The sequence below is a fragment of the Helicoverpa armigera genome, chromosome 26 (genome assembly GCF_030705265.1).
Source record: "Helicoverpa armigera isolate CAAS_96S chromosome 26, ASM3070526v1, whole genome shotgun sequence".
Taxonomy (NCBI): domain Eukaryota; kingdom Metazoa; phylum Arthropoda; class Insecta; order Lepidoptera; family Noctuidae; genus Helicoverpa; species Helicoverpa armigera.
Window position 1 is genome coordinate 1,006,994 of NC_087145.1, and position 13,044 is coordinate 1,020,037.

General features: G+C 35.7%; 1 protein-coding gene across 5 annotated transcripts in view; it reads right to left on the reverse strand.

Annotated features, from left to right (window-relative positions):
- Nucleotides 1-6,047: 6,047 nt before the first annotated feature.
- LOC110379028 (chloride channel protein 2) overlaps nt 6,048-13,044 on the reverse strand; it is a 66,981-nt gene continuing 59,984 nt past the window's right edge. For all 5 annotated transcript variants that reach the window (XM_064041677.1, XM_064041676.1, XM_064041675.1 and 2 more), the window contains 7 exons: nt 12,746-12,842; nt 12,179-12,326; nt 11,627-11,756; nt 11,062-11,178; nt 10,404-10,499; nt 9,783-9,869; nt 6,048-9,480 (listed from right to left, as the gene is read on the reverse strand). In XM_064041677.1, coding sequence (XP_063897747.1) covers nt 9,319-9,480; nt 9,783-9,869; nt 10,404-10,499; nt 11,062-11,178; nt 11,627-11,756; nt 12,179-12,326; nt 12,746-12,842 — 837 coding nt within the window. In that variant the 3' untranslated portion in view covers nt 6,048-9,318. The remainder of the gene's footprint in view (nt 9,481-9,782; nt 9,870-10,403; nt 10,500-11,061; nt 11,179-11,626; nt 11,757-12,178; nt 12,327-12,745; nt 12,843-13,044) is intronic.

Consider the following 13,044-nt stretch of genomic DNA (forward strand, 5'->3'; position numbering starts at 1 on the left):
GGAATATCATTACAAAATATGGTCTATCGTATCCTGTATTTTTTGTGGAATAAATACATTTTACAAAGAAAAAAAAACTGTAGAAATGTAGAAATTATTCGCAAAACCTTGTGCCTACCCTACAAAAAGGAGCACATGCATAAAATAGTCGGTGGTATCGCTCGTTTTGAACGTGGTCAAAAGCGGAACTAATTATTGATGAGTGGACTTAGTAGTCTGTTATAGAAAACATAGATGGCGCTACCAATTTGTGACAAATTAATAATTACAGCTTGATGAGGCGTGTAAATAGCCTCATCGGGGAAAAATAATAAAAAATTAATGGATTTAATTGGGACAAATTTAAAAGGTGGAATGAAGAAAGAAAAGAGATGTGCGGGATGCGGGAGCGGTGATTTCAAATCTTGAAAATCGAATGCGGGAAAAACAATATGGCGGTGAAACTCAAATCGTAATTCAATTAATTCCCTGCCGATGATATTCCGTTAGACACCAATACCCACTACAACTATTTGCAGCAATAAAGCCCACGTACCTTGTGAATCCAGGGACCTCACTTAGAACCAGCGACATGGGAAGATGCCTCGTTCCAGGGCGCGTGGTCGCGGTAAGGGCTGCCGGCCGGCGAGCTAAATCTAGGTTCATCCACCGGTGGACTGGTTAAAACTCGTGAAATCAGCACTGCACTATAAGTCCGCAATGTCTTCTAGCAGCAGGTTCAATTATTACACGAGAATCTTCAGGAAATCACATATAGGGAAATAATGACGCGGAGCGGTGTGTATTCGACACAATGCGAATGACGGCGGGAGAAGTACTACGTCCGTCCTTGGCGGTGGCCAGACGCAACACTGCTAGCTTGTTGCGAGTATCTTCTAGAACACTCGATACGAACCAATGGGCGCTCCGGTAGCTAGTATTGTCGTTCGGATATCATCACCAGAGACTCAATTGGGTTATTATAAATATGAAAATGATCGAAATAAAGTTTTAAGTTGCGGGAAAAATAACTTATGTATGTAATTTATCCTAACTAATATTATAAATGTGAAAGTAACTCTGTCTGTCTGTCTGTCTGTCTTTTCTTCACGCCTAAACTACTGAACCGATTTGTGTGAAATTTGGTACAGACATAGTTTGGAACTTGAGAAAGGACATAGGATAGTTTTTATTTCAAAAAAAAAATATACAAAAATAAAAAAATAAAATTTATTACGGACATATAGCGCCATCTATTGGTCAAACCAAAAATATGCCGGAAGTCACTATATCATGCGAACGAAGTCGCGGGCAAAAGCTAGTTATTGAATAAATATTTGCATTGAAAAAAAAAGACATTGACGCTTCACCACAGCTTTTTATATTCCATAGTTACCTAACATTATCCAACTCCACATACAAGTTTCAGGATCAATTTTTTTATGGCTTTGTTAAAAAAATTAAACAAAATATTTAGTTAACGACACGAAACACGTTTTTTTATTATTCAAAATATCAGATTTACAATTTGGTTACATAACAGTAAATATACCGACACAAACCATCGCGGGTTTAACAGTGGTATGTCAGCCACGGCAACTCGGTGACACATTTATACATAGGTATACATTATATATACATAAGGAGTTACTTTCTAGATCTCACTGCAGTCTAGAAAGTACTTCTTTAGTATCTTTTGACAGTTTTTAGGATTTATTTTACTGCAGAGTTCAATGGGCAGGTCATTTAAATATGATGGTAGCATACATTCCCACGTCCTTGCTCCATAGATATTATTAGATTTAGGTATGATAAATGTAGGTAAATATGTTAAACAACGCAACGACTTTAGCCTTTCGTATTTACGGATATTGAGAATATTGTGACAATTTTCACTTATAACGCGTAAACGTACCTTATCAAATACATTAACAATTTGACAGTGCTTAAATAAACCCGAGTCATCATCTTGGAATTGCTGTTTTATTTTTTTGGGTACTATCGTTTTAAAATGCGTAACTGTAACTTGTAAATGTCTTCAATATAAGTCTTGTATGTTCGTCCGTAGCTACTTAGGCCGTAATCAATTACGGAATCAGCCAATGCCAAGTACAATGTTCTAAGTATTTTATATGGTAGTTTATACTTAAGTATCGATAGTTTTGCTATTATAGACCTGAGCTTATTGCATACATGATCGATGTGCGGCCTCCAGTGGAAGTTACTATCTATTATCAGACCAAGGTACATATGCTGAGTCACTAGCTCCAATGAGGAGCAACTACACGCTTTGACCGGTCGGTGAAGACACAGGTGCTCATGAGCAACGACAGAAGGCACACAAGACGCTGTCAGGTAAGGTGAGTGTATGTAAATTAACTTAGTTTTTTTTGTATTAATTACAAGACCAACGTCATGGGCCCACTTGCATAAGAGGTCGAAGTTACACTGCATCACTCTCTGCGCCTCACGTATGTCTTTATGTGCAGCAACCAAACATGTGTCGTCAGCAAATTGGTACACGGAGCCTTCTGTGAAAATGTTACACATGTCGTTCACGTACAGTAAGTATTCAGTTGGCCCGATAATTGAACCTTGTGCTGTGCCTTTATCAGTTGAGACCATGCTACTTAACGAACCCGCGACACACACCGACGTGTAGCGGTTCTTGTGGTAGTTTTTGAACCAATCTAATAATGGACCCCGTATACCATTTTGCTCTAATTTATTAAATAGTGTATTATATTCCAAACAATCGAAAGCTTTACTAAAGTCAATGAGGACAACAAGTACATGTTCGCGATTGTTCAGGCACTTGTTGACCCCATTACTAAAATTAGATAATAATTGTGAGGTATTTTTATTTTTTTGAAATCCGTATTGTTTATCATTAATAACATTATTTTTTGTCAAGTAATTGTTAATTTCTAGTCCGAGATACCTCTCAATTATCTTATCGATACATGATAAAATAGTAATAGGCCTGTAGTTGTTTACATCTTTGTACGAACCATTCTTATGGATAGGTCTTACTATACCAATCTTTAATTGATCAGGGTACGAGGACGTGGCAATGCATCTGTTAATTAGGTGCGTTATAACGGGGGTAATTTTTTCATGAATATATTTTAAATCTTTGACGCGGATGCCATCGAAACCTGGACATTTCCTCTCATTGAGGTGTTTTATAATAAAAGATACAACCTCCTCTTTGGCCTTCTGTAGTCTCATTGATAAGTGACATTTATTAATATAGCAATTATCGTCTAAAATAGGTGTGTTACACTGAAATTTGCATGTATTTTGACATTATTTCTGAATTCAGAGGCGAATTTATTGGATACAACATTTGGCAATAATTTAAAGTGTTTTATAATTATTTCATCTATAGATTTATTTATTTTTCCACAAAGGGTATTAATAGTTGCCCAAATTTTTTTAGAATTATGAAAATTTGATTTTACCTCTTTCATAAAGTAATTATTTCTTACATTATTAATATGTTTATTTGTTTTATTTCTGTACTTATTATATAATAGTCTGTTTGCCAGATTACTTTTATCTTTAAGCCAGATATCTAATAATTGATCTCTTTTTCACACATTTTTTCTATTCTGGTACTTTTCCATATACAAGTTTGTCTTTTACTAGTTTTAATTTTTATATTATACTTGCATTTCTCGTACACATCAGAAAATTTATCCAAGATAAAACATAAAATATCTTTAGGGTTGTCGTAATCCAAGGCCACACTCCAATTAATATTAATCAATTCATTTTGTAGCTTACAATTATCTAATTTACTAATGGTTTTGTATTGAGTGGCTTTGTTTACATACGTATTGTCGACTAGCGCGCAACCGGTTATGAAGTGGTCGGCTAAGGCATTTTTTATAACAGCTGTTTGTGCAGTGCGACAGTCGACACTACGTATAAAAATATGATCAATACATGATTTTGTTATGCACTCACCTCGCTTATCTATTCGGGTAAACTGGTTTATTCCACATTCTAGACCCAATTCACAGAGTGTGTTTAAATAATGATTTGTTATCGAAGATTTTGTTTCAAATCGATGTTCATGTCACCTACCAGGATGAAATTATTTTTTTGCGAATATTTGTTTATTAGCCTACCTAACTCTTCGATGAACAGTCTCTTATTTGTATCAGGAGGTCTATACACAACACACAAACCAACAGTTGCACCATAGTCCGTTTTTAGCTCGCCGTTTATAGACTCGAAGTTTAGTGTACGCGAAGGTAGTCTGGTGAAGCAAATGCTCTTGTGCACATACACGATGACACCGCCTCCCTTCCTATTATCACGCAGCTGAGTCTCCATGTCGTAGTTGTCGAGCTCAAACAATGATTTCGTCCAATCAGAGATGTTTGCCTCGGTGATAATGACCAGGTGAATAGTCTGAGGGCAGTTCGTAACGACGTATTCGAGTTGAGAGAAATTCTTCAACATCGATCTGATATTTACGTGAAGCATTGTTATTGAGTTATATGTATATGGTATATCTTCTGTGAATTCATTCCAATGTTTGTATGTATTTTCAAGTAATGTATTATCTAGAGTGTCATCCATTTAAGGTGTTATTTAATTGGCAGGGGGTAGATAATGTGATGAGGAACATCTTCAAGTTTCTTGATTATTTTTAAAATCGGAGACAAGTTTATGTATGTCCTTCTCCGATCGAATGTTATATGTTTTCCCCTTTTCGTGCCTTTTGACTAAAATGTGACCATTTTTACACCAAACGAATTTACATATGTTTGTTGTTTTTAGAGCATTCTTAGTTGCCCAAAGTAGGTAGGCCGTGGTGGGTGATAGACTTTCTCTTAGATATATTTTAGTATCCTCACCGCTACCTAAATCCTTTCCAGAGATGGTGTGAGTCTTAGCGACTTGCAGCCATGAATCCCGACGGCCTTCCTTAAGGGTCACGACAATTGGTGGGGGGAGTTTCCCTTGTTTGGCTTCAGGTCGGGTACTTTTCTTGCGATAAGTGCAGACGACATCCTCCGCTTTTAAATTCAGTTTAATACATAAGTTCTTCACCATGCCATCCACATCCTCTGTTTCCTCAACACCACAAATATCAATATTGTTGGCTAGTTGGCTTTGTTCAAATGCGTTAAGTTTTGTTCCACTACCTCGTATTTAAGTTCGAGGTTTTTATATTTATGTTTTAGCTCCATGTTCTGGTTATCGAATAATTTTATTTTATTTTCAAATCCATTTATCTTTAATTCGTACTCATCGATTTTGTCCGAGTAGAACTGTAGGGTACTTTGCAGTTCTTCTTTAATTATGTCCCGTACCTCTCGCCGTATATCGCTAAGGATGCGTTGGGTTATGTTATTATCCATGAGGTTCTCCGTATCTGTGATGTCTTCGTCATCAACGTCGGGCAGGATGCAGGATAGACGTTTGGGTTTGCCGTTACCCATACACGGTCGACATTTCCAATCGACAGCGTCCGTTGAATACAGTACGTTTAATTGATCTGCAGTTATTGACGCACATGATGCATGAAACCATTTACTGCACTTTGAACACTGTATACCAGGATTTTTTTTCGTCACCATTTTTCCGCACTTAGCACATTTCACCATGTTTATAGATCGATGGGACGTGCAAGTTGTTTACGAGTAAAAAGTTGGAAGCGTACGCGCACGTAAATGAGCGATAGATAGTAGATACACGTCTAATTGCTTCCGCACCGAGTGCGCGACTAGACTAGTTTAATAGTTACCATAGCAACAGATCACAAAAGAAATGCATGTTTACACTAAAGCCCGTTGGGCGGGGTCTATAAATTATTGCTTAACTCTAAACATATGCAAGCTACACTTCACATTGTAAAATACTTTTATAACTTTATTCTGATCTGGTTAAGGATTTTGGTAAAACATTTTATTTCATAGTAAAAAATCCTTCAATTTGAAAACTGTGAGAAACTTTTAATAGAATTGAAAATTGAAAAGAAAGAAAACAGTCTTTTATGTGAAAGATAAACATGATACAAAAGTTTTATATAAGAATCCTATTTTTTAAAATTTTTCCAAAATACTTGACCAGATCAGAAAATAAACATAAATTAAATAAAGAGGGTGACCAGACAACACTCTCGATTTCTTGTATATTATATTAAATAATAATAATTATAAAAATCACAGAATTTGAGGATACAAGCATGTCCAAATGTTATGGAGTCTACAACTAACTTGCAACTGATAACGATTGCTTTGAAATTATTTTTATATTAGTTGCTTATTTTAATAATGGATTTTATTCAACTGAGCCAAACAAAGAAGGGTGATATTTTTAAAGATTGATTAGCTAGTCTTGTTATTAATATAATCCTCATGTTTTTACATTATTTAGACGTGGTGTTAACAGAGGTACAACATTTCGCCTTCTTATGTAGGTAGATCATTCATGATTCCATGTATTAATACATTATATAGGTTCATCATACTTTCATTTATCATCAATTAATGTGTTACAAAATTGGCAAAATGAGCTGAATATGAAATGATGGGTCCAAAATGGAGTAACAGGCAACATTATCAAAACGTGATTACAAAAATTATAATTACTTAAAAAATGGTTCCTTAACAATCAGTAGCAGTTGCAGAGTTCTACAATAATGTCTCTTCACAAAATACTTTTTTTATATCATTTTAGTTTTTTTTTTATTAAATCCTTAGGACGGACGAACTAGATATGTTTGTTTACAACCATTTATTATTATTTATTTCATTACAAATATACGAGACATTGGTATTGAGTGAGGGAAGGTTATTCACTATCACAGTAGGTACAAATTGATACCAAACAGATAGAAAAATCATTCGAATGATATCGATTCATATTGGAGTTGTCGAATCGAATAGTTTTTCTCCCAATTTATTTTAATCGATATTTAATCCTCTCAATTTAACGTGACTTTGTTAAGAGTGAGTTGCACCATTTAACTACAACGATAACCAAACCATAAGCAGCCGTGTACTTTTGTCAGATCGGCGATTCGAACAAATGAAAATTATTCGGTTATCGGTATTATTACTCTGTTTTTTTTTTCAAAATAACTTCTTACTGATAAAAGCTCGTATTTGATACAATGATAGTGAATACCAAAGAATATTAATAGCATTCGGCCAATCATACTATGGCACTTTTTGCTATTTTCATTTTTCAAATGGCACATTGTTACTGAGTTTTTATTTGATGATTCACATTCTTTTATAGCCTCATTTTTCTTACATTTCCTATATCAAAAATACTGTTTTTTGTAAGGGCATATTTTTTGGAATTATCAGACAGAAAAGTTTTAGTCGGGCCGGTTAGTAGTGACTTTTAACATATTTGTATCTTTTATGTATTATCAAATAAAAACCCAGTTTTTTTTAATCTGTTAGGCTGGACACAAATGTATTAGACTCCTAGGGAATAAAGATATATCTATAATTATCTCTTAATACTAAGAAACAACACTTTTGGAATGAATGAACAATCACAAGCCTTGGGGTTCACTAAATTTGGTTTAATGTACAGGCTAGGCAGATTATATTATAATACAGTTAATAATTTAATCGAAATACAAGTATATTGTTCTATTTTAATAATTTTCACATGATTTTCGCCAAAAAACTATAACACAAATCCACACTTTGTATGTTCGGTAAAAAAAAACGAGGAAATAATATTTCAATAAATTGTATAAAATATCTGTCAACGATTTATTTTTTCAAAATGTGAAAACAAGAAACAACAGCCTGTACATAAAAAAAAATATCGAAAATCTAAGGCACTAAACTTGAAGCAATGTACTTAGAGTATTATTGCTTTATTGAAACGCGTACCGCCGAGCAATGCGTACAATGCGTACACGCGAGCAATTTTACCGATCAACGCGACTTTACGAAAAATTACGTTAATTGGCAGTCGTTAATAAAATACCATTTATGAATTATATACTATAATAAATATTGCTCGCTTTGAAAATTGCTCGGTTGTACGCATTTTTACGGTACGCGAGGATATTTGTTTATATCTAATTTCTTTCATAACAGTACACTACTAATCTCTTTTCGGAAGCACCATATACATACATCAAAAATATCTATCAAAAATACACCTACTTAAAACGACAAAAAAGTTTACGTAATTGTGACGATTTTTTTTGATTATTTAGCTTTTTACGTAATAATGTAAAATAATCACATCGATATGTCTTCGCTTGACAAGTCTTAGATTATGCATAGTGAGAATAATTCTCTATTTATTCTTTTTTTTAGGACTTTTTCGAGTAAGAACTCAGTTTTGGGAAAATTCCCATTCGATTTTTTCTAATCTTTGGACGAGCAATTTCTAATATATTAATTTCGACTTTCAGTCCATCACAGATGTTTATAAGCCACCGAATATTTTTTTTAAATTTAAAAATCACTATATCAAGGAACTATACACGAACAGCTTTTTTTCTTTATTTTTCATTCATGGCTTTAAATCTCAATCTCTAACTACGGGTTACAATAACCGATCCATTTATTTTTTTTCGATTGGAGATAAAATTTTGGAATTAGCTTCATATAAATTATGTTATCTATAAACACGGATCGAATATTGCAATCCGCAGTAAAACATTTACTACTAAACACTACACTACCTAAAAGTTCTTGAAGAACTTTATAATGGGAATTTTCCCATTTGAAGTTCTTAGGAATTTCCAATCTTGGGTTCTTAAATAATCTTCTATCTAGCCTTATTTATGGCATTTTGTTAGTATTATCTGTCTTTTCTAACTACAACAAAGTATTAAAAACTTTAGTTCAAAAGTTTTTTGTCCGTCTTATTTAATTATTTAGCTAGGATGTTTTAAATAACGTTTAAGGACTTTGAACTATTTAGGGAGTCCTTTCGATAATAGATATTTTTAAAACTGATACGTTTCGTTTCACATCATAGACGTGACTTTTTCAGCAGAAGAAAATACTTTTAAAGATCTCTGCATATCTTTGCAGTCGACACATATAATAGGTTTTAACCTTTTATGCTTTTATAACTGCTTTTTACTAGAAACAAAATATACTGTATCTTGGATGTAATTCTTCAAAATTATTTTCTATTAACCAGTTTTATTCTCGCTGATGACACCTTCAAAATATTTTCAGGCTACAAAATATGCTGCATTTCTAGCAATTTCACATAATTCTACCTATTGACCTTACCTGACATTTTCAGGTACCAAAATACTCCAATTTTTTCTCCAACTTTTCTCATTTTCCTTGATGTTTTTTCTCCTATATTTTCATCGTTCTATCGTCACTGGTCGTCAGCAGTGATGGTCAGCTTGGCAGTATCAGAGTCGCTGGGCGGGGCGGCCTGGGTGTCGGGTACGCGTATAGCGGGCGGGGCCCGGGGGGGTTCTGGGCGGGTGGCTAGTGTTAGGGCTCCTGAGTTCACGTCTTCTATTGCTTTGCGGAGCTGTGGGGAAATTGGTTGTTTATTAGAAATTGGGTAATTTTTGTATTCTTTTATATAAATTCTCTCTTTCATAGTTTAATTAAGAAAAAAAATAAGCCAAATGAAAAATCTCTCTTTATATAAATATTTTTAATCACATGGTGTACATTCTCATGTCCATTTAAAAAAAAAAATCTTATATTTATTTTATATTCACGTACAGACCGTAGACTTAACCCTTCTTGGCAGTCGGTTGAAAATATAGAAAGGTTAAGCAAAATAAATATATTCTCTGCATTATTATGGTATATATATAAACTTACCTCTTTGAGTGACACGACGCCTATAAGTCGTCCGATAGCCGTCACATACGCTCTGCTCACCCCCAGGGTCGAGAACAGCGAGTGTACCTGCACAATACATATTAAATTATCACACTTATATTATTAGGCAAAATCTTAAAATATATCTTACAATAAAAATTTCTTGTAAAAGTTTGGGTGTGTGAGTTAGTTAAATCTTCACGCAAAAAGGTTGAAAAGATTTTGATAAAACTTAGCAGTAGTGCGGCTTATAAGATATAGGCTACTTTTGATCGGTGAGGGACTTGAATAGTGAACTTATCTGCCCACAGTTTCACAAACTATGTTAGAGTCCGCTTCCAGTCTAACAAGACGCAGCTGAGTACCAATGTTTTACATGGAGCTACTGTCCATCTGACCTCCTCAACCCAGTTATCCAGGTAATAAAGTCAAAGTCAAAGTCAAAAACGTTTATTGAAAATAGGCTGGTTTTTAGCACTTTTTCACGTCAAATAATACAAAAGGACAGCACCCCCAAAACGCCCCCCTTTCACCACTTCCTAGTTCTATGGCTGAATAGAACAAATCCTTCTGGTTAGAGTTTCTGACTTCTGACTTTCCAGACAGTAAAAAGCTACATACCTTGAGTAGCGAAGTTCTCTCGACAAGCTGGAAGGGCGCGGGGTCAATGTGACAGATGTACAGGTTCTCATCCTCATATTCTGGGTCATCGGGGTGCTGTGAGAGAAAAAAAAATGTTTAACATACTATATAATATAACCATAAGTTAAATTTTTAATAATAGAACAGCATCTGGACTTCATCTCAACTACTTTGTCGTAGCGGAATATATTTCCACGTTAATTTTCGTGACCAGTTGGTAAAAGGTCATGAAATTGCTAAGGTAATCTTGAGGCCCTTAATACTAGCTCCCGTCAGCGGTTCTGCCTGTGTCCCAAGGGAACTACTTCCCCGCAGTTGGATAAAAAATCAAAGTCCTTTCTCAAGCTAGCCCAATCTACACGTGAAACTACATTTGAATCGGTGAGTTCTTCCTTTTTTTTTTGTTTCAGCTGAGGAAAATGCCTGACGCATACACCCACCGCCGCGCGGAGACGGTGAGGTTATGTGGGGCTTGCACCCACTAAAAACCTCAGCTTTTGTGCCGTCTTCTGCCTTTTAGAGAGGGGCCACGAGGACCAAAGACGACTTTCGTGACCTAGACGGCTTTCGTGACCTGGTGAGTTTTCCCTAAACTCACTATATGTATAAGCAAAAAGTGATTGTAAATTACACTCACCATATCTCGTTTCCTGGCGATCTGCAGCATCCTGTCGAAGTCGATCTCCTTGGCCATCTCCATCAGCTCCCACGCCTTCTGGTCCTCCGGGGACATGTCGCATACTCGCTCGCGGGGCTGCAAGGGGAATATGGTGATTATTATTCTTTCAGTTGTAGTAATTTAAATTGGTCCATCATTTTAGCCAGAAAAGGAAAAAAATGGACACATGTTTTATATTAAAAAAAAAAACCATTAAATATTTACTACGACATAACGAAAAACACGATATAAAGTGTTAGGAGTGACTGGGGAAATGTGACGTCACGTTTAAGTGTCTGTACTTAGAAGTGACGTAACAAAACATTCAAACGTGTTGTATCTTCGTTGTTATTTGTTTATGAGAGAAAGAAAAAATACGTTTCCATAATTTTAGGGTTATCTAACTAGTGTATTGGTTATGACACCATTTTTGGAATATACCAAAAATAATCTGGTAACTCCACATTAAAATAATATCTACAAATTATTTTATAAATTTATAAATACCACTGCCTCCTTTAAAGTACATAATAATAAAACTCACCAGTTGAACTTTCTTGTTGATGGAAGGACTCCTGGGTAACGAAGTGGGGCTGAGCTGGTCAGGGAGTCCACCTTCCACGTCTTGCAGCAGCGAGGAACGCTTGAAGATCGCTTCGAAGGCTGCTCGGATCCTGAAGGGGAGAGATAAACGTTTAAAAAATAGTCTTCAAGAATTGAGGGCTAAAGTTAGGACTAGGTTATCGAAAATAGACTGAAATTAGAAAAAAAGAATACTTTTCATTGCAAAATCCTTTCGCATCATCTGCCTAGTTTTTGTCCAAATACGTTGGGGGACAGCTCAGTCTAACCAGATGCAGCAGGAGTACTAGTGTTTTACAAGGAGCGACTGACCTGACAGTTACCCGGGCTACCCGAAATAACTTTATATGACTGATTGTTAGATTTTCTGGCATCTGACTACCCAATTTGACGTGCCTACCGAAATACGGAATGAGAAAACGTTCGGTCACCTATCCATGAACCGACCAAGTGATGCTTCATATAAAAGGCAGATGATGATTTCATTGTTGTCCTACTTAAATATTTCTTTCACCTGGTCTCAGCACCAGTGACCGTGGTGTAGACAGAAGGCTGCGGCGTGGTGGGAGTGTTGGGAGCAGTTCCGGAGGACAGGCCGCGGGTCAGGGTGAACGAGTTCGTCTTCTTCAGAATTGATTTTGGACGGAATAGTTGGCCTGGAGCTGGGGGAAAAAGAGAAATTAAATTACGATAAGTCAGGATAAGATCATTAAATCGTCGTTTCAGCCGAAATACGTTTACTACTGGACAAGGGCCTGCCCCAAGGTTCGCCACTTTGTTCTATCTTCAGATACTCGCATCTAATGATTCTAAAACACTTTAATCAACTGGTACATGAACATCACCGATGCGACACTGTCTCGCATAATATGCTGAACAGAGGCCGTTATTATATCTTTTATTGCTGTACTTATGTGTGTATGCGTTATAAGTATATAAACATATTTTCTTTCTTTTTACGTCCAATCAACCTTGGATGTTACTTCATCTGCGTTACGTAAGTAGTCAGTTTCAAAAGTAGCAGTAAAGATTTATTTTTTTGGCGTAATTAGGTAAGTAACAGTAAATATATAATAGTTACCAGGTATGAGTCCCCCCTGGTCGTTGGTGGTGAGCGAAGTACCACGAGTCATTCCGCCCGCGCCCGGGACTTGTAGCATGTCCGGCGCTGGCGTTACCTGCAATACATATTTACTTTTATTGTAGGAATTTTGATAATATATTGTTTGTATAGTGTGTGCAAAAAAAAATGATTGTTAGGACATTAAAGACTGTGTAAAAAATGAGGATATTGAAAAAACATGTAGGATGTCATACATGTATTTCAATTTTTTTTCTTCCTGGCGTCAGTCCCGTGTGATGGGGTTTCGCTTTCCGTAT